General features: G+C 57.5%; 2 protein-coding genes across 6 annotated transcripts in view; both read left to right on the top strand.

The window, feature by feature from the left end:
- EDC4 (enhancer of mRNA decapping 4) overlaps positions 1 to 26,868 on the top strand; it is a 227,228-nt gene that overhangs the window by 98,232 nt on the left and 102,128 nt on the right. The gene's annotated exons all lie outside the window — the stretch shown is intronic.
- NDRG4 (NDRG family member 4) lies at positions 1,027 to 20,053 on the top strand. 5 transcript variants are annotated; one of them, XM_061468883.1, is made up of 17 exons: positions 1,027 to 1,278; positions 4,407 to 4,498; positions 5,535 to 5,579; positions 11,675 to 11,780; positions 13,143 to 13,263; positions 13,522 to 13,584; positions 13,781 to 13,841; positions 14,098 to 14,184; positions 14,263 to 14,319; positions 14,717 to 14,820; positions 15,269 to 15,325; positions 15,421 to 15,472; positions 16,084 to 16,131; positions 16,356 to 16,391; positions 16,473 to 16,524; positions 17,118 to 17,156; positions 17,790 to 20,053. In XM_061468883.1, the coding sequence occupies exons 1-17, from the start codon at positions 1,047 to 1,049 to the stop codon at positions 17,942 to 17,944; spliced, it is 1,407 nt and encodes a 468-aa protein (XP_061324867.1). In that variant the 5' UTR covers positions 1,027 to 1,046; the 3' UTR covers positions 17,945 to 20,053. The 5 variants fall into 5 exon arrangements, with proteins under 5 accessions (XP_061324867.1, XP_061324868.1, XP_061324869.1 ...); XM_061468885.1 differs by lacking the exon at positions 1,027 to 1,278 and adding an exon at positions 2,690 to 2,708; XM_061468884.1 differs by lacking the exon at positions 17,118 to 17,156 and having other exon boundaries at positions 1,035 to 1,278.

The following is a 26,868-nucleotide window of genomic DNA, read 5'->3' as shown; positions in this document are numbered from 1 at the left end:
GCAAAGCTGGTGGCCTCTGACAACTCAGGATCAGGGCAGAGGGGGCAACTACCAGCATCTACACATCACGCAGAAGATGAAGGTCCTGCATCTTCCCCACTGTGGCACCAGCTCTCTCTAACCCTCCCCATGGTGGTGTTCACAGCCACTGGTTTTGCCTCACCCAAACAGCCACCCCACAAACCTCCTGCTCCAGGCAACGAGCTGCCACCCCAGCATCAATATGTGGGGGGATCGAGACTGCTCCAGTCACAGCCTCCAGTCCCCAGTGGTAAACCACCTATGACACCACAGCTATCACCATCCTCACTCCCTGGCACCACCCACGGCCCTGCTGTGAAGACCCTCATTGCACAGTTGCTCCTTATCCTGGCACCACCTGAGGCCCTTGACCATGACCATCCCATGCTCAGGGGAACTTTCACCCCCATGCTCCAAGAGGACCCTCAGGTATCTTGTCATCCTTAATCTTGTTTCTGGATGTTCTCAGCTCCTTTGGCCTACATGCCCCCACTCTCCAGACTCCCTAGTCCTCTTAGCCATAATTACCCAGTTCTAAGTAGCACAGGCCCCTTCCTGCCCTAGAATCCCCCCTAATCATCACCTTCCCCTGATTTTAGGGACCCCCAGACCCTCTGGCCATGGCCCCATACCTTGGTCTCCCCAGGGGTTCCACTGTCCCCTGCTCCTGGGACTCCATGACCACAGGGACCCCCCCGGACCCATTTGCCATCATGGTCCAGTGCTGGGACTCCCCCAGTGCTCCATCTCCTTATGTCCCCCCCTAATGCTTCATCTTCCATTTACCCCCCCAGTGCTCTATTTCCCGTGAACCTCCCTAGTGCTCCATACCCCGTGTACCCCTCCCAGCGCTACATCTCCTATGTCCCCCCCCATCGCTTCATCTCCCGTGTACCCCTCACGCTTCATCTTAAGTGTTCCATCGCCTGTGTCCTTCCCAGCGCTCCGACTCTCTTGCAGCCCTCCCCCCCCGCCCCAGCAATCCATCACCCGTTAGAACGGCCCAGCGCTCCCTCTCCCGTTTAATGCCCCCATTCCCGGGCCGGGCCCATTGTCCTCCTGGCATTCCCCGTTCCCGGCCCCGTTCCCATCCTCCGGCCTCGACGAGGGGAGGAACCGGCCCGGCGGCTCTGTGCCCAGCCTCGCCCGAGCGCCGCCCTGCGCGCCCCGCACCGGCACCCGCTTCGCTCGCTCCCGCCCGCCGGGTCCCGCCGCCGGGGATGAAGGTTCTCCGCCACAAGATCGAGCTGCTGACAGGTAACGGCCCGGCCGGGGCGTGCTGGGAGAACGCGGCTTTCTGGGGTCCGGGAGATGCAGGGCTGCAGCGGGGGAAGCCCAGTCCGGTGGTGCGGGGTGGGGGGGGTGCGAGCACGGAGCCGGGAGCCTCCCGGCACGTGGGGCCCACCAAGCAAACGGCGGAGGGTGGGGGGGGATTGTGGGGTGCGTGCGGGGCTGCTGGAGCATCCGTGCGGCGCCTGCACCCCCCGCGCATGGGGCCGCGGTTCCCCTTAGGCCCCGCTTCCCCTAGAGCCCCAGCTGCTGCTCCCCATGCCCGCGGTGCTCAGACCTTCACCGATGGCACTGGATCCCCCCGGCTGGGTCCTGCCCACTCCAGCGCCCTCCGCATTGGGCTAGTTTGGGGGGGGGAGGGGGGGGGTGTGTGCTGGAGTGCAGACCTATGCCCCTGCCATGGGGGCAGAGCAAGCTGGGGGTGTTCATCCTGCACCCCTGCTCCAATCGGGCATGCTGCCTGGTGGTAAACCCTTCCCACAGCCTCACGATGATGATAATAATAATAATTATAATAACAGTGTATTTCCTTGCCATAAGCTGGTTCTCCTCCAATAAGCTGCAGATCCCTGGGGAAGGTAAGCCAGTGTGGCTGTTCCCATCTAGGTCTATTATGTAGTGCCACGGCTCCAGCAAGGCAAAGTGCTTGTCCCAGACAGAGCACTGGGTTTGGGACTGATTTGGGGTTAGGGAGGAGGCGTGTCCCAGCTGTGCCCAGGAAATGGTGGCGTCGCAGTGGGAAGGCAGGGTGGGACCAGAGATGGGCACGCTTGGAGCAGCACCCTGGGGATGGGTGCTGTGGAGGAGCACTGGGGCAAGCTGGAGGGAAAAGGGCTTGTTGCCAGTCACACTGCCCCATTGTGATGAGAACCAAGCTGTTTTGGCCAGGAGATCCAGAGCTGTGGCTTACCCACCAGCCCTCCACGATGACAGTGGCCCAGCCGGGCTTGGTAAGGCTGCCCACAGTCCCACTGCTGCCCTGGCAGGGGCAGGGACAAGAGTACTTGTGGAGTACCATGGGAAGCAAAGCATCCACAGAAATCCTGCTTGCAGGCTGTTGAACCCATGGGACTCCACGATGTACCGATCCCTGCTCCACTCCCACTCTCAGTGCCACGCCAAGGGGCCCATTCACCCTGTGCTGAGGATGCTGGTTGGTTCAGGGCTCTGCCCCGTCCCTTGTGAGCCAGCTCTGTCCCCGCCATCAGCAAGGTCATGGGGCCTTTCCTCATGGCTGGGCCACCCTCCCTCCCTCCCATATTAGCTGGAGGCTTTAATTACTAAAGGCACTCACCCTACACTAAGTGCTGTTTCCAGCCGTGCCGGGGGTTGCGGGCACAGGGTGGGTTCCCGCGCTCAGAGTGGGACGCTCCTGCTTGCTTCCAGACCTGCTACTGGTGAGGCTGATTTTCTTCCCATTTTTTAACCCTAGGATGGTGTCACAGGGCATCAGGGGCTGTCAGTCGGTGGCTTTGCAGGGCTACATCGTCCAGGCTATGCTGATGGGCTGCAGGCGAGGGCTGTGCCCTTGTGTAAAGCCATCTGCCCAGCAGCAGTTCAGCCTGGAGCAGCATGTCCCAGGCAGGTGCCCCTCCATGGGGCTGTTGACACCTCTTCCCACTAGGGTGTTGTGCAGTGGGGCCCTTGGTGCAGGGGGTGATGTGGACACCCCAAGTGCTGGGTGCCCTGAGTCTCCCTGGAGGCTTTGCAGTGGTGTTTCTTCCTCCAGACAGTTGTGGTCTGTTGGGTGGCTCCCAAGGAGCAAAGTGCCATGTGTGCAGAGAGCAGCCAGGTGGCACTTGGGTTTTGCTTGGAAAACTCAGCTTGGGTTTTGAATGGAAAACTCAGCTGGATGAGCAAATCTGGCTTTGGAAGGGAGCTTATGACCAGCTTCAGTATTCCTGGTGGCATTGCAATGCTCGTGCCATTGCCTGGCCTTTCCACATAGCTCAACCTAAATGACTCAAGTTTGAAAGTGGGTAAAGGTGGACTGGGCTTGGCCAAGGCTGTGGATGAAGCAGGGTCTGTGCCTGCTGCAGTGCTAGCACAGCCCCATTCCATCCCTGGTGCCTCTGGGGACATTGCAGAGGGTGGACAGCCGGTGCAGGGGCGGTAGGGCTGGTGCAGGCCCGTTCAGAGCAGCAGTTGTCTGAAGGCTTGGCCTTGGGGAAGGGGTGGAAACAGAGGCAGTGAAGGCAAATGCCTGAGGTCCAGATCCTGCCTGAGCACAGACAACCCCCTTGCACTAGGATGTGCCAGTTACCCACCCCACCTATACAGGGGAGCCTGTCTGTCACCTTCTGTGTGGAGCCAGCTGCTAGGAGCACAGGCATCCCCTTGCTCTTCTGCTTTTCTAAGCTGGGTTTGTACCTGAGGGTGTTTTGGAGATGTTGGTGCTGGGGGTACAAAGTCCCTGGTCAGCAGTATCTGCTGAGAGGCAGCACCATGGTAAAGTCTGTCCCTGCAAGCTCTGGGATGAGCTGCCCACTGGCCAGCACCTGGTTCCCAGGAAAGGAGAAGAATTTGAGGGTTCCACATTTGGTTTTCTACATCGCTGCAATACAAACTTCAGGCTGCCTCTCTGCTCCCCTGCTGCTTGAAGCATCCCTCTGCCTCCCAGCGCAGCTGAGAAACATCACCACTCACCCTGACTGCAGGGAGAGCTCCCTCTGTCCCACCAGTATCTGACTGCAGCCTAAACGCTGCAAAAACGCTGGATTTTCTCTCTCCAAGTGGTGCTGGAAGGTGGGGTGGGAATTGGGATGTTCTTGCCGTGAATTGAGTGCTTAAAGGGTGACCACCATGGATAGACCAGGTTGATCTCCCAGTTTGCCTAGGACTGTGCCCTGGAGATTGGTCTGCTCTTAACTGGAAGAACTGGACCTCTGGGGATTGCCTGCCCCGTGCCTGCTCCCAGCTCCCAGCAGAATGGCTCGCTGCAGCCTATGGACAAGCTGCATCACCAAGTCCCTGTGGTAGATGTTTGGAGTGAAGCTGATTTGGATCCTGTACCTATGAGCAGGGAGACCTGGGGGGCTACAGGGGATGGAGTGAAGGGGGTGGAAGCAGAACCTGCCCTGACACCTCCACTGCAGGGCTGCTGCTGCAGGAGATGACCATGGCAGGGCTGCATGAGCTGCGCTTTACTGAGGAGAAGCCACTGCTGAGGAGCCAGGATGCCGAGCTGGTGAGTCTGGTACAGATGCTGAAGTGAGAGCTTGGGGAGGTGTGTGCATGCTGGTATGGAGTGCCTGTGTGGCATTCAGTGTACATGTGTGCAGATGTGTGCTGATATTGCAGGTGTGTGGGTGAGCACAGGTTCTGGGTTGGTGTGATCACAGAACCATAGAATCCTAGCCTGGTTTGGATTGGAAGGGACCTTAAAGGTCATCCAGTTCCAACTCCTGCCACAGGCAGGGACACCTTCCACTAGACCAGGTTGCTCCAAGCCCCATCCAACCTGACCTTGAACACTGCCAGGGATGGGGCAGCCACAGCTTCTCTGGGCAACCTGTTTCAGTTCCTCACCACCCTCACAATAAAGAACTTCTTCCTGATATCTAACCTTAATCTTCCCTGTTTCAGTTTAAACCCATCACCCCTTGTCCTGTCACTGCAGTCCCTGATGAAGAGTCCCTCTCCAGCATCCTTGTAGGCCCCTTTCAGATACTGGAAGGCTGCTATGAGGTCTCCACGCCGCTTCCCTTCTCCAGGCTGAACAGCCCCAATTTTCTCAGCCTGCCCTCATACGGGAGGTGCTCCAGTCCCCTGATCATCCTTGTGGCCCTCCTCTGGACTTGCTCCAACAGCTTCACATCCTCCTTATACCGAGAACACCAGAACTGCACACAGTACTCCAAGTGGGGTCTTCCCAGAGAGGAGCAGAGAGGGAGAATCCCCTCCCTCAAGCTGGTGCTCATGCTCTGGGCATGCAGCCCAGCACACGGCAGGGTTCTGGACTGCAAGTGCACACTGCTAGAGATCGCATGTGCATGCAGATGTTGCACATACATGCTAATACACACAGTGTGCGCACACACTGGCTGGTAACGTGTGTGTGTGGTATTGTAGACGTGCATGTGTGTGTGCATGTGCGTGCGCATCGTGTCCCCCTGCAAGCCAGCGCTGCCCTGGGAGCAAGCGCTCATTTAGCTAGGGGTCTTCATGAGTTGGATGGAAGGAGGGAGGATGTCTCTGTCCCTAATGGCTCCTTCTCTCCCCAGGACAACTCAGATGTCTTCCTCTCCACAGAGGACACGGACTGGAAGGTAGGACCAGCCACAGGGGGTGTGTCCACCTTGGGTCCTTTGGCGGACCTGAGGCCGGGGAAGACTGCAGGGTGCTGAACAGATCCAGGGGTGCTGCTGTCCCCCTTTCCCCTGAGGACACAGTTCCTGGGCAGTGTCTGTACATGGGGCTGCACATCTATTGCATACGCCAGCAGGAGGGGATGGTGCCAGGCGTCTCTGTGCTGGCACTGAATGCGGCTGCGGGCACTTGGCGAAGGGCCGGGGACAAAATCTCTTTAAAAGAGTCGATTTCTTCTCAGGAGGGCTGAGCTGCTTTTCCAGCCCCTTCACTATTGCCATGGCAATGGTTTCCCAGGCAATGCCAGCCTCTGTCTTACATAAGGATGTTTGAAAGCCTTTCTTTTTTGGAGGCTTTGGCATTGCCCCCTCTTTTGGAGAGCAGGGCCCTCCACTCCCTGGCTGGAACCTGCTCACCTTGTACTTTTCATTTCACCTTTCTGTAGGAGCCCCTTGACATGACCTCGGGGCCTGTGGGGCTCAGCTTTTGTGGGCTCCTGCTTTGGTAGGATTTACCATCACACCCAAGCTCATCCTGCACTGGGCTTCCCCCACAGACCAGGGTGCCGGTAGATGGGGAGGGAGGGCAGTGACACTGCCACACCCCAGCTTGCTGCCTGTCCCTCTCCCAAAACATGCCCCCTTCCCAAGGGACACCAGTGACTGGCTTCAGGTTCTATGTTACTGCTTTGCCAGTGGCTGGGACCACCGGAAGGGTGGGCTTGAATGGTGCTGTCTGAGCCGGGTCTGGCACTGAAACACCAACACTTGCAAGGGTGAAATGAATCAGGATTTCATTCATCCTGGGAGAGGAGCAGGGAAGCCCAGGTCCTTCTTTTGGCAGACTCAAAGTGGTGCCCAGGCTTTTGGGGCTGGCCTGCTGAGTCTCCATCATCCATGCGAGTGGGGACCAAGGAATTCCATCAGGATGGAATGCAGAGTGGGAGATTTTGGGTGTCTCTCTTGGAGGCCACAGAATTATTAAAAGGTGGCATTGGCAGAAAAGAAATTCCAGTGTTTCCAGCAGCCCTAGAGCTGGGGAGGTCCTGGGGCTGGGAGTGACATGCTGTGTGGGTCTGGGCTGCTCCTTACTCTGCCTGCTCAGGGTTCTTGTTGACAGCTGAAGGAGAAATGAACCCTCCTGGTGTTGTGACTTGAGGGTAAAGAGATGAGGAACACAGCATGAGCACCAGTATGGCCCTCACTTGCCTGTGCCAGGGCAGGGCTTGGTTGGTATGGAGGGGATATTAAAGAGCAACAACTTCCCCAGGACAACCTTTGCATGCCAGTATTTCAGGGAGTGGCCCACAGTGATGCTGACCCATGTCCCTGCTGGTGCCCATTGTAGTGGGACCAGACAGTAAATGCCCCAGCCATGCACCTTGGTACCTAGAGAACGACCCAGGCAAGGATCAAAGCAGCATTCCTGAGCCAGCCAGGCCGTGAGCCCTCCTGATTCCCCTCCAAGAGCCTCATGGTGGGATGGGATGAGCTCCCCAGGCTGTGCAGGGGCAACATCCCCTTACACCCCACCCCGGCACTTTTCCCTCACGTCCTTGGGGTATTTAATCCAGCCCCAGCTGAACTCTTGGCCATCCCTCTGCTCCTCACCAGAGCCATTACTGCTCCCTCCCCAAGATGCTCTGGCCCGTGGGGGAGTGATGGGGAGCAGGGGTCCCCCATTCCCACACCAGCCATAGTAAAGCCCTTGGAGCTGCTGGAACAAGCCAAGTTGTTGGAATGCAGGGGGCAGGAGCCCCTGCCCTGTGACCTGGTGGCCCTGTCCATGCTGAAGGTCTGGGCCACGCACCAGCGGATGGGCTCATAGCCAGTGGTGTGGCAATGCCATTCAGTGCCATTCAAGTGGAGTCAGCCTTGCTCAGCCCTCCTATGTCCCTGCATTCATGTCTTGCTTCGCCTCAGCTTTTCCACCCCTTCTCCCTGTATTTTGCCACCATCTGTCTTTTCTTGCCTGCTCATGACTCTCTGCAGCTCTAGCTTTTCCCTGAAGGCTGTGGCTGCTTGTGCTCTTTAACTCCACAGGCAGCAGAAATTCCACTTGGACCCATGAACAGCTTTGTACCTGTGCCAGGACTCCCTGGAAGCTGGGCTTACCCCTCACATGGTCCTTCATTAACAGAGATGGAGCCTGGGCTTGCCTCTGAGCAACCTGCAGGACAAAGCAGTGCAGAGGAAAGCTTCTTTGGGGAAGGCAAGGTGGATGCTGTCCTTCTGCCCGTCTGTCCATCCTTTCTCCAACATCCAGACCCCCTGACTTGTTTGCAGGACACCACATTCAGTGGCTCCCCACATGCTCTGGGTGATCATTTGCCCTGGTCAGGGAAAGGGCTCTCCCTAAGGAAAAGGGTCTCAGCCCTGTTATTAGACATCAGAGACTCTATGAGAACAAGCCTGCTGGGTGAAGCTGAGCTCATGGGGCTTTGCCATGGGGGGAGGCCCGTACGTGTGCTGGCGCTGGCAGTTGGATCTCTGGCTGTGGGGTGTGCAGGCCATGGTGGAAGTGAGCTATGGCCAGGGTGGGCCATGATCCATGATGCAGACGTGGTGACATGCTCCAGCATGGCGCATCCCTGGGGTGGGCAGGGAGGCTGGAGGGTCCCCACTGAATGCTCTTGTGGTCCAGCACTGCTTGTGGCTCTTCAGCCCATTTGAGGGACCACAGAACTCTTTCTCCATCCATGGTTGCCCAGCTTCATGCTGGAGTGGCTCTGGAGGTGGCTGTGCTGAGCTGGACTGGGCAGGAGCAGGCAGGATAAAGGGGATGGCACCCAGAGGCTGCCCATCATGGGGTATGAGGCCACCGTGGGTGTGAGCTGCAAGGAGCCCTCATTGGAATCAGGGCAGAAAACATCTGCCTTGTGCATGTGCACACAGAAATACACACGTGTGCATGTGCATACGCAGCACGTGTCGGACAGGATCTGATCCCTCAGAGCTTCTGGGTTGTCTTTCCTCCTGCTTTATTTACCTGCCACTGGTGATGGACAGACTGGGACTAAATCCTGTGCATCCCCTGCTTGCCAGTGTCCCGCAGCTGGCAGGATGGCTGTGCTGCTGAGTAAGGTGACACACATTTCTGGGCACATGTGTGTGCCCCTCCATGCACATGTGCACAAAGTTCTTCATCTGTGCAGATCATTGTGCATCCATGAGCATGAGTGATAGACATGGCACATGTGGGAAACACAAAGGAGAAGGATGCAGTGGGTGTGCTCCTTATGTGCATATGACCATGCACATATATGTACAGGAACATGGACCAACACAGACACACAGGGGCCAGCCCCCATGTGTGGGTATGCATAAGCATTTTGTGGGGTTGTGTGTGCTCCAGCATGGCTCATTCTCTTTATTCTCCTGAAGTTTCCATACACAGAAATGAGAGGGGAACATGACACAGTGTGTCTTGTGTTGGTGCCTGTTCCTGTGTAAGCATGCGTGTGATCACATGCATCTGCAGCACGTGCCTGATGTGATGTTCTGCTGTGTGTTTAGCAAGTGCCCATGTCTGTGAGTGTGTTTGGGGGTGATTCCTGATGCGTGTATGCTATTGCAGGCTGCAGATCCAGCATGATTCTGCATGTTTGCATGTGGCTGGAACCACACACGTGTGCTGAGTGCCCAGGCACCCTGGCCTGTCCCACTGTGCCCAAGGAGGGAAGATGGAGAAGGTTCTGCATGGTGCCAGGCAGTTTTTCTTTCATAAACAACGATATTTGGGGCCAATTGGAGCATGAATAATTCCGCTGGCAGCCAATGGCTGAATGCTGGCTCCATCGCAGCACTCCTGTGATGGAGCCCAGCCTGTGTCGAGGGGGAAGGGAGGCAGAGGCAGGGCTTAGCGCAGGGCTGGGGCTCCACTATAAAGCCAGGCGAGGGGCTGAGCCAGTGCAGAGCTCTGCTTCACCCAGCCCACTGCACTGCTGTGCTCTGCACCGGGAACTGGTCTTGGTCCACCCTGCCTGAGCATCCTCGTCCTCCCGGTTCCTCACCATGCCTGAGTGCTGGGATGGGGTAGGTACCACCGCTCCGTGCTCGCTGCCCTCCCTTCACTGAGTTTTGCCTCAGGTGCCTCCCCTCCTTGCTGAGGCTGAACCTTTGCTCCCAGCAGCGCTTGACGTGGGGCAGGCAGGGGTTGGTGAGTGGGGACCTGGTGCTGGGGAGCTTTTTCTTCTCACAGCCCCCCTGCCGCATCTCTGATGTGCCACAGGCTTCAGGGACGCAGTGTCCTTGAGCATGTCCTCCCAAGCCCAGCCAAGATGCTGCAACCTGGTTTGAGTGTGGCTGCAGAGGCTGCTGATGGGGTGATGGATGGCACGTTGCCCCTTCCCCACCCCAGATCTGCAGAGGGAGAGGGTCTCCTGCTTTTCTGTAGCAACCTCCTGGATGCTTTCTGGTCTCGGCAGTGATGGCAGCAGGCTGGTGCAGAGGAGGCTGAGCACTGCAGTAGTAAGTGGGTGACCTGGACAGGGCTGGGTGCCCGAGGTACCTATGGGTGCTGTGACACCCCCCTCCACCTCACCCCACTTTTGCTAGGGCCATGGGTTGTCAGTGCCCTCCGCTCCTTGCTGCCTGCATCCCCTGCATCCTTGTCCTTCCCTCCCCTCCCCCCGGCCCCAGTGAGCATCCTTGCAGGAAAGGGCAGGGCTGTGGTACCCAGGAATGCTGCAGACGCTGCACCATGAGCAGGGACGTGCCTGGCTTGGGGCAGGGGAACGTGAGGTGCTGGGGAAGGAGCCACACCTTGGGCATGTGATTTTGGGGTGGGAATGCAGCCTGAGCTATTGGGGCTGTGACAGGCACCATGAGCATGATGATGGCAAAGAGGCAGCCCTGTGCCCAGGATCAGACTACGTGGACGTCTCCTGCTCTGTGACCTTGGGCAGGCCCTTCCTCTGCCTCAGTTTCCCCATCCATTTGTGCAGGGGGATGTCTTTGCTCATTGCCTGCTGCCTGATACAGCCCTGGGAAGTGGAGGGGCCGCTGTAGATGAGGGCTGAGGTCGGGGTGCCCTTGGGGAGTGGAGTGTTGCCTCCTCAGAGCACTGGTGCTGCCTTCAGGCACTGCATCCCCTCGAGGACAGCGGATCTCAGCGAGGGGAGGCACTGCAGTGAGGACACTGTGTCCTCAGGAGTTCCTCCCACCTCAGGCCTGTGTCCTTCAGAGTCCTTGGCAGCACATAACCCACGGGAGAATCCATGTACTTGCTCCCCTCCTGCCAGACCATCCATGGGGCTGCCAGTTCCTGCAGTGAGAACTGTGCCCACACCCCCTGCCCAGCCCATGATGTTCCTGCACCCACCAGATCCTAGCTTCAAGGTCACTGGCTGGCAGGGATGAGCATCCGGAGGGGACCCTGGTCCCTTGTCCCCAGGCAGCATTTGGGTTCGCAGCCTCAGTTTCCCTTGCTGGCTGGGGACAATGGCTGTGAGGCCTCCCAGCCAGGGAAACTGAGGCACAGGGCAGCCGTGATCTCTCTATGGGGGCACAGCCATGACACACCAGAGAGGTTTTAAGTTAACTTTAGCTGTGATTTCAGGGTCGGGTGGCTGTGCTTCCCAGGGCAATGTTTGGGGTCCAACCTCTGCCTGTTTGTCCCAGGCACAACGAATCCAGGCCAACTGAGCCATGCTGCCATTTTCACCCTGTTGCCAAACTCCCTCAGTCTCAGGCCCTTGAAGATCTCCTGTCCCATGCTGTGGTCTACCTGTCCTGTTCCATGATCCTTATCTCTGCCTTGGATCATCCCATCCACCCCATTCCATCCCAAACTTCTATCACTTCATCCTATCCTATGATCCCATCCCATGATGCACCATTTTCCTAAATCCCATTATCTTATCCCAAGTCCTCCCTTTCCTTCCCTGTGATTTACCTACCTTCTGCTACCGCAGGGATACCCAAAGCTGGGCTTCTTCTCAGGTTGGCTTCTCGTCTTTCCCATGTGCTTCCATGGGACCAAGCTGCCCAGGGAAGCACTGGTGAGGGTGTCTTGGGGCAAGACAGGCACCACCCCGTCTCTTCTCTTCCCCCAGGAGCATGACATTGAGACCCCCTATGGGCTGCTGCATGTGGTCATCCGGGGCTCTCCCAAGGGGAATCGCCCGGCCATCCTGACATACCACGACGTGGGCCTCAACCGTGAGTCCTTGGGCCATGGGGTGCAGGGGCAAGGGGGAGCAAGTCTGGGGCTGCATTGGGTGCAGGACGTCAGCCATACCCCAGCTCAGCTCCTTTGCCTCCTCCCATGAAGGATTCCCAGGCTGCATTGTGCATCCCCAGGTATCTGAAAGCACCAGATGCTCAGCACAACTCAAAGCCCAGGCCAGGAGTGTTTGACCACCCTACTGCTGGCCACACCAGGAGGGATGGGACACAGGGGATGCTGGATGGGTCCACATGCCTGTTGGAATCCAAAGCATGGACCTGGGGGATGTTGTGAGGGCTGATGGATATGGGAAAAGTAGGAAAGGAGGAACCTGAGCTGGGGCTCTGGATGTGGGGATTCTGTATTATCTGGTTTAGAGTGGATGATAGGAACAGTTTCTCCCCAAAAGAGTGCTCAGGCATTGGAACAGGCTGCCCAGGGCAGTGGTGGAGTCACCGTCCCTGGAAGCGTTCACAAACCGCATAGACGAGGCCCTCAGTGACATGGTTCAGTCATGCTGAACCACGTCACTAAGTGCTGGGGGGCAGCTGGGCATAGTGATCTTGGCAGTGCTGGGGAGCAGTTTGACATGCTGATCTTAAAGGTCTTTTCCAACCTGGTTGATTCTGTGGTTGGATCTGCAGCCCAGACCATGGGCTGTGTCCCTGAGCTGAGCTGGGATGCCCAGTGCTCTGTGTGGGGAGGAGCATCTCCCGCTCCACGGAGCTGAGGCTGAGTCACCATGGGTGGAAATGAGCACTCTCACTTCCAGGGATGCCTCATGTTGGCTGCAATGGCTCTTACAACGTGCCTCACCCTGACCTTTTAAGAGGGGTGTCCTGGCACCAGTGCCATGGGGCAGAACCCCTCCAAGCCCTGGCAATGGCTGTATCCCACTGCAACAGTGGTGGCCTGTCCACAGCAGCACCAGTTTCTTTGACTGTTTCTGAGCAGGGAGATTTGCATCCATTTCTCAAATCCCACGTTTGCTTGAGGCCCTGCTGAGGATTTTGGATAGGGCTGAAAACACCCCAGGCTGCTGATCCTGCTGCCCAGGGTTTTGCAGCTCATGGCTTTGCAGCCCCCAGTCACATCCCTCCAAGCTGACAGGGCTCATCCCAAACTCCTCATTCTCCTGGCTGTGTCCATCCATCATCATGCCCCCAGCACCAGCAAGGATACAGGCCTGGCCAGCAGTGGCTGTGGGGATGAGGACCCTGGCAGGAAAGGGATGGGAGGGCTTTGGTGACATGTCACCTGGTTGAAGGATAGTGGGAGGGTAGGTAACATATCTCCATGCTCTCTGGCCCTCATGCCAGAGAGTCTAGTGTCTGATCCCTGCTGCCCTTTGACAGACAAGCTTTGCTTCAACACCTTCTTCAACTATGAGGACATGCAGGAGATCACAAAGCACTTTGTGGTGTGCCACGTGGACGCGCCAGGCCAACAGACAGGAGCCTCACAGTTCCCTCAGGGGTAGGTGCCAGCTTCAGGGGCTTGCTCTGCCCTCTTGTCACCCCCCTGCCCCCGTGGATGTCACCCTCCTGCCCCCAGGCTGCTGGTGCCTGAGCAGTCGTGCCCTGCTTGCAGGTCTCTGAACCATGTCAAAGCTCAGGGCAGCCAAACACGGTGGTTTGTGGGTGGATGACAGTTCCTTGCCTACTCCAGGCAGCCCTGTCCCAGCCTTCCCATTCTGCATCCTGTAACATCATACTATGCCCTCCTGTGCTGCAGGTACCAGTACCCATCTATGGACCAGCTGGCTGCCATGCTCCCCAGCGTGGTGCAGCACTTTGGGTAAGTCACCTCCCCTCCACACTGCTGGCTGGGGTTGCTGGGAAGGGAGAGGGGCAGTGGGCAGTGGTCTGAGGCTTCAGAGGTGTCTCAGTAAGCTGGCATCCTGCCTGTGTCCTTGTGCTGCGGGTGGAGGGGTGCCCCAGGGAACCTGTGCTGGAGCCTACTGGCCCCTCATATGCACCTCTCCACTTTCCAGGTTCAAGTACGTGATTGGGATCGGTGTTGGGGCAGGAGCCTACGTGCTGGCCAAGTTTGCGGTGAGCTGAGGCTAAGCTGGGCTGGCCCTGTGTTGCCCATGGCAGCTGTCAGCCCAGGGCATGGGGAAGAGCTGACACCCTTGGGCAGGCTGTTCCTGGAGAAATGGGGGGCCACAACAGCAGTACCATGGCCATGGTGGCTGGGTCTTGCCACAGGTCTCCGTTGCCCCCAGTGCAGTGGGCAGTGGCACTGGTGAGGGCTGCCTTGGGCACATCTCCCCTCCCTGCTGAGTGCTGCCCCTTTTGGTCACTGCAGCTCATCTTCCCTGACCTGGTTGAAGGACTGGTCCTCATGAACATCGATCCCAATGGCAAAGGCTGGATTGACTGGGCAGCTGCCAAGGTGGGCAGAGCCCTGACCCTCCTCCCTGGGGCAGGAGCCAGCCAAGTGGTGCTGTAACTCCCTGTGCTCCCTCCACAGCTCTCTGGCCTCACCAGCACACTGCCAGACACTGTTCTGTCACACCTCTTCAGCCAGGTAAGGGATCATGATGCATCCTGATGCATCCCGTCACCAGCCCCTCACCCTGTATACCTGTGGGCTATGCCCTGCCATGTGCCACTGGACCTGCCCCATATCCACAAGGATGGGGTTAGTCAAGCCCTGCCTGTATCCTTCCTGCCTGATCTGAGGCTTAGCCTTGACAAGTGTGCAACTCATGCCCGCATCCTGCCTGCAGCTCCAGCAATGCCCAGCTGCATGGCCCAGCATCCTCCCTCCCTACCACTCTGTCTAGCATGGCATGGGCAGGCTGGGGAGAGCAAGGGTGTCTGTGCGGCACCAGGCAGTGTCTGCCCTGATCTCTGTCCCTGCCCTGATCCCCATGCCTGCCCTAACTCCATCCCTGCCCTGATCCCTATACCTGCTGGCACAGGAAGAGCTGATGAACAACACGGAGCTGGTGCAGAGCTACCGGCAGCAGATTGGCAGCGTGGTGAACCAGTTCAACCTCCAGCTCTTCCTCAACATGTATAACAGGTGAGTGCCCTGGGCTGCCCCCATCTGCATCAGGGTGGCAGGCTGCAGTGCTGGTGGGAGCCCTGGCCCTGATGGGTGCAGAGCTGGCTACTGGTGCTGGCCAGGGATGCGGGAATGATGGTACCTGTGCCAGACCCTTGCCATGTCCCAGAGCCCAACAGCCGTGGGTGCATGCCCTCAGGCCTCCTCCTGCATTGAGTGCAGAAGGGGAAGGGGGCAGAGGTGCTGTCCCATTGTGCAGCGGTTGGGAGCCATTTTACTGCACTGGGTGCTGCATTCCTTCTCAGGTCATGGTGGAGATGGATGTGGGGCTCTCCATTCACAGCATGCCAGGGCAGTGGGGCTGGGTGCTGCTTCCCAGAGCTGGCAGTGCCGCAGCTCTTGTGCTATGGCATCAGTGGCAGCACTGGCCCATGGGCTCACACTTGCCCTCTTTCTCCTCCATCAGCCGCAGGGATCTGGATATCAACCGGCCTGGGACTGTGCCCAATGCCAAGACGCTGCGGTAGGAGTTGCACTAGCATGGCAGGGGGGGTCCCAGGGCAGTGGAGTCCTCTCAGGCTAAGCCCTGACCATGCCTTTTCCTCCTCTCACTTCCAGCTGCCCTGTCATGCTGGTGGTTGGAGACAACGCACCTGCTGAAGAAGGGGTGGTGAGTGATGGGAAAGTGCCTGCAGGGTGGTAGTGCCCATCACTACATGGGTGCACACACATGTGCTGCCTGCTCGGACACAAGTGTGCTGCTGTGTGCAGGACCATGCTCATGTGCAAACCCACCTGCTCATGCGTGCGTGTGCCCGGTGACACAGCTGGAAACCTCCCCTTCCTCAGATGCCCAGATGCACTCACAGTGTACACACTCGGATGTGTTGGCACACAGTCACCCTCCCCCCTTGGCCACAGTCACTTAAAGAGCTGCTGGCACAGGCATGTGCTTGCACACACCCATGTGGCTGTCCACGCTTACACAGTCAGCCTCAGGTACTGTGCAGGTGACCACGTTTGTATGTATGTGTAACTGCATGCACAACCCCCTCAGCATGTGTTCCTCTGTGCTCGCACACACGTGACACCCAGGATGCCTGCCAGGAGGAAGGTCCCCTCTGTTCCACGACTGCGGGCTCAGGACTTGCCTCCCTGTGGCCACCTACCTGCAGTGGGATGGTCCACTGCAGTGCCATGTGCCAGTGGCACTACCCACAGGCAACTTCAGTGCGGCTCAGGGCACCCCCAGGGTGCTGATACCACCCCTCTTGCTCGCAGGTGGAGTGTAACTCCAAGCTGGACCCCACCAACACCACCTTCCTGAAGGTAGGCCGGTGGCAGGGGCAGCCAGGAGGCCCCTGCTGCCCATCAAGTACCCATTCCCCAGGGTTGCAAGGTGTCTCCATCTTCCCATTCCAGGTCCATCCTGGCCTTGGGGCTGGAGGGTGCAGGGAGAGCAGGGTGGCCCCCAGCAGTGCCATCCTGGGTACCAGGGGACAGGGTGGTTTGCAAAGCTCTCTCCCAAACTAAGCAGGACCTTCTCTCTGCAGATGGCTGACTCTGGTGGGCTGCCCCAGGTCACACAGGTGAGCCCCCGTCCCCAGACTGGGTATACTTGGCCTGAGACATGCCCTGGTGCTGTCCCTCAACTGTGCTCTCTCCTACAGCCTGGCAAGCTGACTGAGGCCTTCAAGTACTTCCTCCAGGGCATGGGCTACAGTGAGTGCCGGGCTGGGCATGGGGCTGGAGTGTGCCCTTGTGTACATATGCGTGTGTGCCCATGTGTGTGTGCTGACCTGGCTGTAGTAGAGAAGCCTGGTACCCTGGTGTATCTGCCCTGAGGGAGAGCTGCATATGTGTTTGTGGTGTATTTTCCATGTGTTCATAGGGATGTGGGGTGTATAGGCTCCATGTGCACACAGATGTGTGTACAAGGGCTCTGTGTACATACATGTGTGGACAGCACCTCTGTGTATGCATGCACACATACGTGTGTGTGAGCATGCACAAGAATGGGCTGTGTGTGCACATATAGACACACAAGAGTCCATGTGCACAAGTCTGTGTGCACATAGGTGTGTGTAAGTCCATGAAGAACTGTGTATGTCTGTGGGTGTGCAGGTCTGTGTGCTCATGCATGTGTGTATGCAGGTCTGTGTGCATACTTGTGTGTGCGTAAGCTGAAGGTCCATGTATACACGTGTGTGTGCAGGCGTGCAGGTCCACGTGCATGCACACGTGGGACTGGGGGGGCTCCTGGCTGATGGTATCTCTCTGCCCTCCCTGCCCCTCTCACACCCTGCCGCTGCCAGTTGCCCACCTGAAGGATCGGCGGCTGAGTGGAAGCTCAGGTACCGCTCAGTGCCTGCTGCTGCATGGTGCCGCATGGCCTGTGCCCTCAAGCTGCCTGGGCACCTTTGGGAGCAGCCTGGGTGCTGGAATGGCCCTTCCCAGCCAGATGCCCTCTGTCTTGCTCCGCTTTGCCCAAGATAAGCTCCCCTGACCCAGGGTTGGGGGCTGAGAAATGAGATTCAGAGACATTCCCCACCAAGTGGGCAAGTCTTGGCAGTGCCCACTGTGCCCTCCTCCAGCTGGGCAGCCACTGTGCCCACTGGGCATCCTGGCTGCAGGAGGGTTGGCACTGTCCCTGCACACTCTGGTGAGCCCAAAGCACATCCAGCTCACTCCTCACCCAGAGCATGGCAACCAGGGTCCCGACTGGCCTCATGCCCAGTGGTCACATTCCCAGGAGACATTCCCAGCGTGCAGCCTGTCCAGAGACCCCTGTCCCTGCTCCGCTGTTTTTTGCCAGCCTGGAGCTTGGTCGTGTTGTCGTAACACCGCATGCTGCAAGATTGTGCCCAGTGTCATTTGCCCTGGGGAGTGGGACCTGTGGCTTTGCTTGTGTGAGCCGCTGTCGGCTCAGATGCTGCTGGGTTTCAGAGGGAACTGAGCAGCCCATTCATGTCTGTGTGCCCGTGCAGTGCCATCTGCCAGCATGACCCGGCTGGCGCGCTCCCGCACGGCCTCCCTCACCAGCACCAGCTCAGTGGATGGCACCCGTCCGCGTGCCTGCACCCACTCAGAGAGCACCGAGGCCATGGGGCAGATCAACCACACCATGGAAGTATCGTGCTGAGGTCCACACCTGCTGCCGACATCTTCTCCAGAGCCATCTCCTATCCATCAGCATCCCACCAGCACCTGCCTGCCCTGTGAACATCCTCCACCAGGGCCCTTGCTCCTTCGGGGTCAATTTGTCTTCTTGGCCATTGGCCTCATCCCCTTGTCTGGTACCAGAAAAGGAGAGGGGGTTTTGCATCCTGGCTGCCAGCTCCTGCCTCTGTCCAGCAGTCACCATGGTTCTGCACTGGTCCTCACCCTCCCCAGCATTGGCCTGGCCCTGGCTTGGGAGGGTGGATGGTGGAGGGAACAGGATGGGGGAGCAGGCGCCATGTGGTGAGGTTTGGATAGGATGGCGGGATGTGATGGGACAGCAGGACATGGACAGGACACAGGAGGTAGGTTATTGCCCCAGTATCAACTGGTATCTGGCCAAGCCAGAAGGAAGATGGGGCAGAGAGTGGTGCTCACTGGGGGAGGCCACTGGGCCCTTCCCAGGAATGCAGCTCCCATTTTCCCCACCAGTCCTCCCTGAGGAGAGCTGGCAACAGGATCCCCAGCACACCCAGGACCTAATGCCCTGGAGCTGGCCCAGCATTGTGAGAAATCACATCCCAAACTGTCCCTGTGCCCTGGTCATGTACCCTGAGGGTTGCCTTGGAGCAGTGGGCTCAGCCCTGCTCCAGAAGCCTCCCACCTCCTCCAGAGGCAGGAGGGTGGCATGGGGGGAGGTCCCCCTGCCTCTGCCTATGCTCTTGCCTGTGGTGGCACTTTCTTGGTTCCTTGTTGCAAGAAGGACAATCACCACCTGCCACCACCACCACCCTGGGGTTGGGGATAAAGGGGAGCTCTGTGCTCTGTCTAGCTCAGTCCCTGCCACACTGGCACTTCCACTAACAGCTCTTAGTCAGAGGCCACCGTGTTTGGGATGCGACATGGCAAATCCCCCTCCAGTTTCACCACAGCCTGTGTGTGTCACTGCCGTGGAGCCATGAGCAATAAGATGAGACACTCCCACCCCCTCTGCAATGCTGGGACCCATCAGCACTCTCCGCCCCGCAGGGTGCATCACTGCAGGATGCTGGCAGTATGACCATGGATGTGGGGAGCTTGTCAGTGGCTGGCTTTGCCCACAGAGCTGGCCAGACCCATCATGGCCACCCTTGACTCCCACACCCCTCCAGTATCTTGCCTGTGCACTGAGCAGGGCGTCTCACAAGGGCTTGGCTCTCTCCGAGCTTGTGGGGCCCATCCAGCCGCTGGCTCCAGTGGATCCAGTCTGTGCTGGGCATGGAGAGCTGTGTGACAGCATAACCTACCTGGCCTCTGTTGCCATCCCTGCCCTGCGCAGAGCCTGGGTCCTCCCTCACCAGGGGCAGTGGCAAATGGGTGCTCAAGCCTTCGTGGTGATTCCTGGGGACTCACTGGGTGCCACCATTGAGGTGAGCAGAACCAGCCCAAAAGTTATGTGCCCTCAGGCCCCATCCCCACTCTGCAGCGAAGGGCATGGGGCTCCCAGCACACATATGAGAGCTTTTGGCTGTAAGACCCATGACCTGAATCCCCCCCTATAGAATGGCCACCCCAAAACACCAGTGTCCCCATCTATCCCCCACTTGGTTCTGCCGTGTGCTTCCTTCTCAGTGTCACTCTGAAAGCTGCGTAGCTCCTTTTTACTGCAGATACTGCTGTGACCTCGTCTTCTCAGCATGTCCTTCCAGATGATATATATAAAGATACCTATATACATGATACATATAAGGGTTGGTGCAGTCCTTGACCTTCCTGGGTTCGTCCACCCTTGCATTCTTGTCTCAGCAGTGCCGTGTGGTTCCCCTGGAGGTGGTCTGGCTGTGCTTGCCTTCAGTTCCTCACCCTGGTTTTGTTGGTCAGTTTGGTTTTCTCTGGTGGTTTGTTCTTTCAGTTTTTGTTGGTTTTCCCTATTTTCCCCAGTCACAGCAGAATTTAATGCATTTTCCTGAGTGCAACCTGGGCTTGTCATCAGGGCCGCAGCACTCACAAGACAGCAGTATGTAAACCAGATTAACTAACTTGTTGCTGTAGAGAGGATTTACTGTGTTGGAAAACAACAACCAAGCAGCTAATAAAGATGTTAAGAACCTGCTGTGCTCTTTCCAACACGCTGCAGGGAAACAGTTCTGAGCTCATCCTGGGCCTGTCTGCAGAGATCAGGTGGGCAAGGAGGACAATGGGGACACCACGGACACAAACCCTATCAGGGGCTGCACTGCTGAGGGAGAGGAATCAGGGTGGCCATGGGGTGCTTTGCCATTGGGGCAGCCACAGGCAGAGTGCCCCATATGCTGGGACTGGATGGAGACTGGAAAGCTGCCACTTGTGGCCCATAGAGATTGGATTCAAGTGGTGCCCAATGGAGAAGGGAAGACCTTTGGCTGCACAACTCTGGCAGGGGATGAGCAGTGTCCTCGAGAGCTCCAGCCTCCCTGTCCTCTTCCAGTATTATAGGCTTCTCTCTGTCCCCCCTTAAAGGTTTGAATGTCCCAGGCCACAACCCTTTCCAAGTGCAGGAAGATCTCCTTGGGAAAGATCCCCTTCTGTTGTGGTTTAACCCCAGCTAGCAGCTAACCACCGCACTCACTGCTACCCCTTCCCCAACCCTAGTAGGATGGGGACAAGAACTGGAAGAATGTGAAACCCACAAGCTGAGATAAGAACAGTTTAATAATTGAAATTAAAGTGTAATGATAACAGAAATTGTATCAACAATAACAATGTTGATGATAATAATGGGTGAAAACAACAACAAACAACAGCAACAACAACAACAATTGGAAAACACACACACAAAAAAAAAAAACAAAACCAGAAATGGAAACTCGGAAAACCCATGTGATGCACAGCACAGTTGCTCACCACCTGCTGACTGATGCTCAGCAGCAGTGCGTGCCTCCCAGACAACTTCCCCCAGTTTCTATCCCAAGCATGATGCTCTGTGGTGTGGAATACCCCTTTGCGTGGTCTGCGTCAGGTGTCCCTCCTCACTGGCAGAGCAGGAGACTGAAAAATCCTTGATCAGGGTAAGTGCTACTGAGCAATAACTAAACCCTTGGTGCATTACCAGCATTATTCTCAGGCTAAAGGTAATGTGTACTGCCTCTCTGGGAGCTCTCTCAGAGCCCCACATTGAACAGAGCGTCTAGCTCCTGCTCCCACACCTGAGGTGCCAGGACAGAAAGCTGGTGCTGGGCATCACCTACACATAGTGAGCTCTGGAACACCCAACAAGGGGATCTGCTCTTCCTTAGCCGCCTGCATTCTGTCTCTGTGGCAGCTCTTCAGGCCACGTGCTCCACAGGGGCATCACAAAGCCCCTCCTCGCTCTTCCCACTCCAAAGCCGAGGTCTCCAACAGTTCCAGCCCAGCCCACTCTCACAAACTGCTGCTTTAGAGCAAACGGCTCCGTTTCCAGTCCTGCTCCAGCAGGAGGCACGCCCCCGACCTCCAGCAGCATGGACCATCAGGGTGATCCTTTTGCTGCCTATATTTAACTGATGGAGCTTTGTTTGATCAGGCGTAACTTCACCGGCTTCCTTCAAGAGCTTAAACGGCTCAGGATTTAATAAGGTAAAAAGCAGTGAAAAGCAATGTGCAGCACCAGAGTCTTCAAGCAGCAGGAGCTACTCCACGAGGAGACTCCTAAACTGAGAGGCAGTGAGTCCCTTCTCACTCCATGCCAGAGACATCCAAGACACTGCTGCTACTGTTCTGGGACGGGTTTTAGCTCATCTAAACCTATGTACCTGTATAAAGAGTTGGCCTTTGCCCTCCTCCACCTCACACCCTTCCCAAATTGGGTTTCCAGCTCAACCAGCTCAACCATCTGACCCTGAATCCAACTTTATTGGTATAAGCCAACCACAAAACCCTAATCCTGGGGCAGAGTAAGCCAAAGTAGAGCTGCTGGATAAGACAAAGAGTATCACCACTTACAGTGGCAACTGCTGAAGTATCCCTGGAGTTATGAGGGCAGTGCAGCACATTTGCCACAACCCACCCTTATGAAACTATTCTTATAACAAAGAGAGAAGATGAGGGAAAGGTAAACACACAAGACACAAAAAAGTACAGGTTGGGTTGGGTTTGTACCCGAGCAAACACCCTGTCCCAAGAGCCACTTCCTCTGCTGCCCATGCACAGCCATAACCACAGAAACCTTGACATTTGAGGCACGTGGCTCCCACCTCAAATCCCTCCCACATCTCCCACTCAATCCTCAGTAGAGCAAGCTCTATCCCCATGGCACCAGCTGCTCCCCTCCAGGCTTACTGTAGGTATAGCTCCCACCTGAAACGCATCGTCCTGCCTGGGTCAGCCCTGTGCTGGGCTGTCCCGAGGGGATGCTCTGGCTCTGCTCCATGAGCTCAGCTCTCAGGCAGTGCCCAGGGAGGACAGCGTCTTTCCCACGCAAAGCAGAGGACTGGAGCAGCACAAAGCACCCAGCAGAGAGCAACACACAGCCCAGGGAGAACCTACGGGCAACGCTAGAGGGGGCACAGCTGTGCCAGCAGACGCCTGCAGATCTCCGCCTGGGAAAGCCCCAGCTCTGCCCAAACAGCAGCGACACAGGAAGAACTCCAGGAACACCCAATGCCCGGGGTTGAATCAGCCGCTTCCCATCTCCACAGCCAGAACTAGCAGGGGATAAGCTTGGGAGACCTCAGGGAGCGATGAGATAACCCCAGGAGCCCAGGCTGACGGGACACGGGCCCCGCACGATGGGCACGTCCTGCTGAGGCTCCTGCCACTGTCCAGCGACACCCCCGTGTCCCCCAGCCTCGGTCAGGGCTGGCCCGGCCGGGCCACCTCTAAGAGAGCCGCAGCAGCGTGTCCAGCGACTGACTATAGCTCCACCTCGCTGCGCCGGGCAAGCACCGGCAGACCGGCCTTAGCGAGGGGCCCCGGCCCAGAAGCCGGTGGGCTCTGAGATGAGCTTCAGGTGCGGGTGGTGCGGGGATGGGAGACTATGAGCTGCTTCGCGGCAAGGAAGACTAGAGCTCTGACGGTCACCGTGCCTCCCGAGCCCTTCCCAGCGCCCCGGGCCTGCACAGCCCTGGGCCGCGGGGTGACCCCTTCACAGAACCCCTCCGGGAGCCCCCCGAGCACCGCTGGCCGAGGCCCTCACCTCCCCGCGCCGCCTGACCCTGCCCTCCCCGTCCCGGCCCTCCCCGCTGTCACGTCTCGACTTCGAGCGCCGCCACCTTCCTCTCCTCGCACAAGCCGTCGCTCAGCTCCCGCACAGCACCAAGCGCCGCCGCTCACACCCCCGCTCCCGGTCAAGGCCTTCGCGGCCCGGCCACCCCCCACATGACCCCGTCACACGTTGCAGAGCGCTCCCTGGTGGCGCGGCGGGCCGCCCTCTCGCGGCTTGTAGAATCCCAGCCTGGTTTGGGTTGGAAAGGACCCTAGGGCTCGTCCACTTCCAACCCCCTGCCACAGGCAGGGACACCTTCCACTAGACCAGGTTGCTCCAAGCCCCATCCAACCTGGCCTTGAACACTGCCAGGAATGGGGCAGCCACAGCTTCTCTGGGCAACCTGTGCCAGGGCCTCAGCACCCTCACAGGGAAGAACTTCTTCCCGAGATCTCATCTCAGTCTCCCCTCTGTCAGGTTAAAGCCATTCCCCCTTGTCCTGTCCCTACAAGCCCTTGTCCAAAGCCCCTCTCCAGGTTTCTTGTAGCCCCTTTAGGCACTGGAGTTGCTCTAAGGTCTCCCCTTAAGGAGCCTTGTCTTCCCCAGGCTGAACCAGCCCAGCTCTCTCAGCCTGTCTCCAGAGCAGAGCTGCTCCAGCCCTCGCAGCATCTCCATGGGCTCCTCTGGACTTGTTCCAACAGCTCCACGTCCCTCTTGTGTTGTTGCCCCAGAGCTGGATGCAGGACTGCAGGGGGGTCTCCCCAGAGAGGGACAGAGGAGAAGAATCTCCTCCCTCAACCTCCTGATCATGATCTGGGGGTGCAGCAGCAGCACACATGCGGGGGGGGGGGGGGGGGGGGGGTGGTGTCTGGGCTCCAGCACACATGACTGTCATGGGGAGCATCTCATCCAGCAACAGCCCCAAGTCCTTCTACTTTCTACTTGATACATTCCCAACTGCCCATTGCTTCCAGATTACCAATGTCCTGCATCACCCTGTGCTCAGCAGAATCCAGTGGGACCCTGTGATCACAGACACTGCTGCACATGTGGGTGTGTGATGAGATTCTGGTGTTCAGTACCCACCTGGGACACCTCCAATACTACCAGTGGGCACGTGGAGGTATGAAAACAGGCATGTAGCTTCTCAGTATGCCAACAGCTCCTTGAAGGGCCCTGCAGACCAGAGTCCTCACTTACCTTTGCCCTGAAGACTCCTTCTTTGTAGGAGAAGAAGGTGAGCTGGTAGTCCTTCTTCACAGAGCTTGGCACGTCGATGTATGAACACCCCTGCAGCACAGAACTGCTTTCCATGTTCTCTGGTTTGAGCATGTCAGTAACCACCAGGAGCCTGTGGGTGAGAAGGATGCAGTGAAGGTCAACAGGAAGGACCCCCATAGGATACCCATCATGCGGGGGTACAATACAGCCCCTCTCATCCTCAGTGCCTCAGGCACGGGGCGCCAGCTCTCACCCCCTTGGAGGAAAGCCCTCCAGGATGGCTCTGCACAGGCAGAACGTGGGGATGGCCAGACATGGCCAAGGAGAGGGAAAAGCTTTCAGGAAGGCGCTTCCAGGCACTGGAAGCTTCCTTCCTTGTGCTGCTGCAGGGATTGCTGATGGGACCAGACTTCCTGGGCTGGACTCACCTCTGTGGTCTGAGCAGCCAGTTGGACACATGGATGAGCTCCGTGTGGGAACTCCTGCATGGAACCTGCCAGGAAATGGCCCCTGAACACCGGGGGGCTTCAGCAGTTCCTTCCAGGTGGTAGCATAAGCCTGTCCCGTCCTGCAGGGGGAAGAAGATGGAGCCCTACAGACAACGAATAGGACAAGTCGGCTCTGCAGCACCCCGGGACAGTTCCATGCCTGAGGCTCTCACTGGAGCAGCTTTCAGCACTGCAGCCCTGTCCCGCGCAGGAGGAGACGCCAGCGTCGCACCTGCTCACAGCTGGTTGGGAGCGGGTGCATGGCCCACAGGACATGGCACAGCTACAGGACACAGAGGCATCATCTCTGGGCAAAGCAAGGAGACACGGGCCCTGCGGCAGAGCTGCTCTGCACATCCCAGCACTCCCTTACTGGCCTCACGCACCTGGGCACGCCCCTGCCAGCCTGTGCTCATGCAGCGACAGCCGTGGGCAGGAGGTGGCTGTTCCTGATGAGCTCCACTGCCTCAGTCCTGCTGGCCTTAGCCCCAACAGCACTGCCCAGAGAGCAGCCTGTGAGCTGGCACAACAGGGGCCCACCAGCCATGGGCCATGGAAAGCTCATCTCCATGCTCATTCTGGGTGCCCGTGGATCCCAGACACTTGCCTACACTGACAGTCCACCAATGCCCTTTCTTCACCCCCATGCACTACATGGAAATGTGTCCTTACAGAGAATTACTGATACCTCTAAACGCTGTGAGGACACTCACAAAGTGCCCTTAATTCACAGCCCTTGCAGCAGAGCCCAGCCTGGGGTCGGCTCTTGCTGCTGTTCAGAAATGCTTCTGCAACAAGCGCCCCCAGCCTCACCAGAAACCTGATGTCTCCTCTCCTGGCACATCAAGCAGCTGATGTGGGATCTGCCAAGGGACCTCATTCAGAGATGAGAAGGAGGAGGAGCAGGAAGGGAGGTTCTCAGCCATCACTTACCATGGGCACAGTGGTGAAAGTATCATTGCAGAAAGGCATGGAGCCTCCCTGCACCTCTGTCCCCTGGTTCTGGGAGGTGCAGATGGGAAGGGAAGGCTGTTCTCCGAGAGGGGGGACTACCCTGTGCTCCTTAGGAACACCAACCAGCTTGTCCTCTTCCTGCCTCTGCAGCCTGTGCCATGGGAGAGACGAACCAAGCAGATAAGTGAATAAGCAGCAGATTTGCAGAGCCTGTCGTGTCAGTGCACGAGCAGCAAAGCACCTGGGGAGGAAGAGCAGCAGCTGAGCACGGGGCTGACCCTGAGACATGGGCTCCCACATGGATCCCATTATTTCCAGCACAGCAGGGAGTTTTACTCCTCACTGACTTCTGAAAGCAGGCAGCCCTCAAGAGAGCCTCCAGGCTCACAGCCACTGCCATGGCCAATGGAGATTCCACCAACAACCCTGAGTGGCTTTTCCTCTCATTCTGACACCTTTTTGATACATCTACAGATGGCAGGACACAAATCTCACTCTGCAATCCCAACAAAGCAGTGCCTGGACCTGAAACTAAAAGCTATACTTGCTTCAGGTTGTGTACTCCTGAAAACATACAATAAACACCACTCTTATTTTATCCCAGTATCCATCCCATGACTGGACATGGGTATCTTAGCACATGGTAGTGACTTTTCAGTCTTTTGAAGTAAGAAAGCTAGCACTGGGTCATCGCCTGTGCAGCCTGTTGTGCAGGGAAAAAGAGGGCATTTACAGATGAGCTAAAACATACAAGTTCTTCTACAGGACAAGATCATCCTGGTGCAAGAGGGAATAGTTTTCAGAGCAGACATCCCAACCTACACCCCACCTCACTCCATCCTCCTGTCAGGCAGTTGCAGATAGCAATAAGGTCACCCCCGAGCCTTCTCCAGATTAAACCCCCCAGTTCCCTCAGCTGTTCTCCATCACACTTGTGCTCCAGGCCCTTCATCAGCTCCGCTGCCCTTCTCTGGACCTGCTCCAGCACCTCAATGTCTTTCCTGCAGTGAGGGGCGCAGAACTGAACACAAGATTTGAAGTGCAGCCTTATCAGTGCGCAGTACAAGTACAGGGAGGTGATTGCTTCTCAGCCATTGGCCTTCT

The sequence above is a fragment of the Pezoporus flaviventris genome, unplaced genomic scaffold (genome assembly GCF_033815535.1).
Source record: "Pezoporus flaviventris isolate CSIRO_AGI_PZ_B2104156 unplaced genomic scaffold, CSIRO_AGI_Pfla_v1 ptg000054l, whole genome shotgun sequence".
NCBI classification, from domain to species: domain Eukaryota; kingdom Metazoa; phylum Chordata; class Aves; order Psittaciformes; family Psittacidae; genus Pezoporus; species Pezoporus flaviventris.
Note: the sequence above shows the minus strand (reverse complement) of the source record. Positions and strands in the feature narration are given on the sequence as shown.

What these genes read in the sequence shown, in the direction of transcription:
- NDRG4 (XM_061468883.1), top strand. Translation starts at nt 1,047, where the DNA reads ATGCCCCCATTCCCGGGCCGGGCCCATTGTCCTCCTGGCATTCCCCGT. An exon ending in GCCTCACAGTTCCCTCAGGG is followed by an intron (nt 13,264 to 13,521) that starts GTAGGTGCCAGC and finishes CCTGTGCTGCAG; the next exon opens with GTACCAGTACCCATCTATGG. An exon ending in TGTCACACCTCTTCAGCCAG is followed by an intron (nt 14,320 to 14,716) that starts GTAAGGGATCAT and finishes CTGCTGGCACAG; the next exon opens with GAAGAGCTGATGAACAACAC.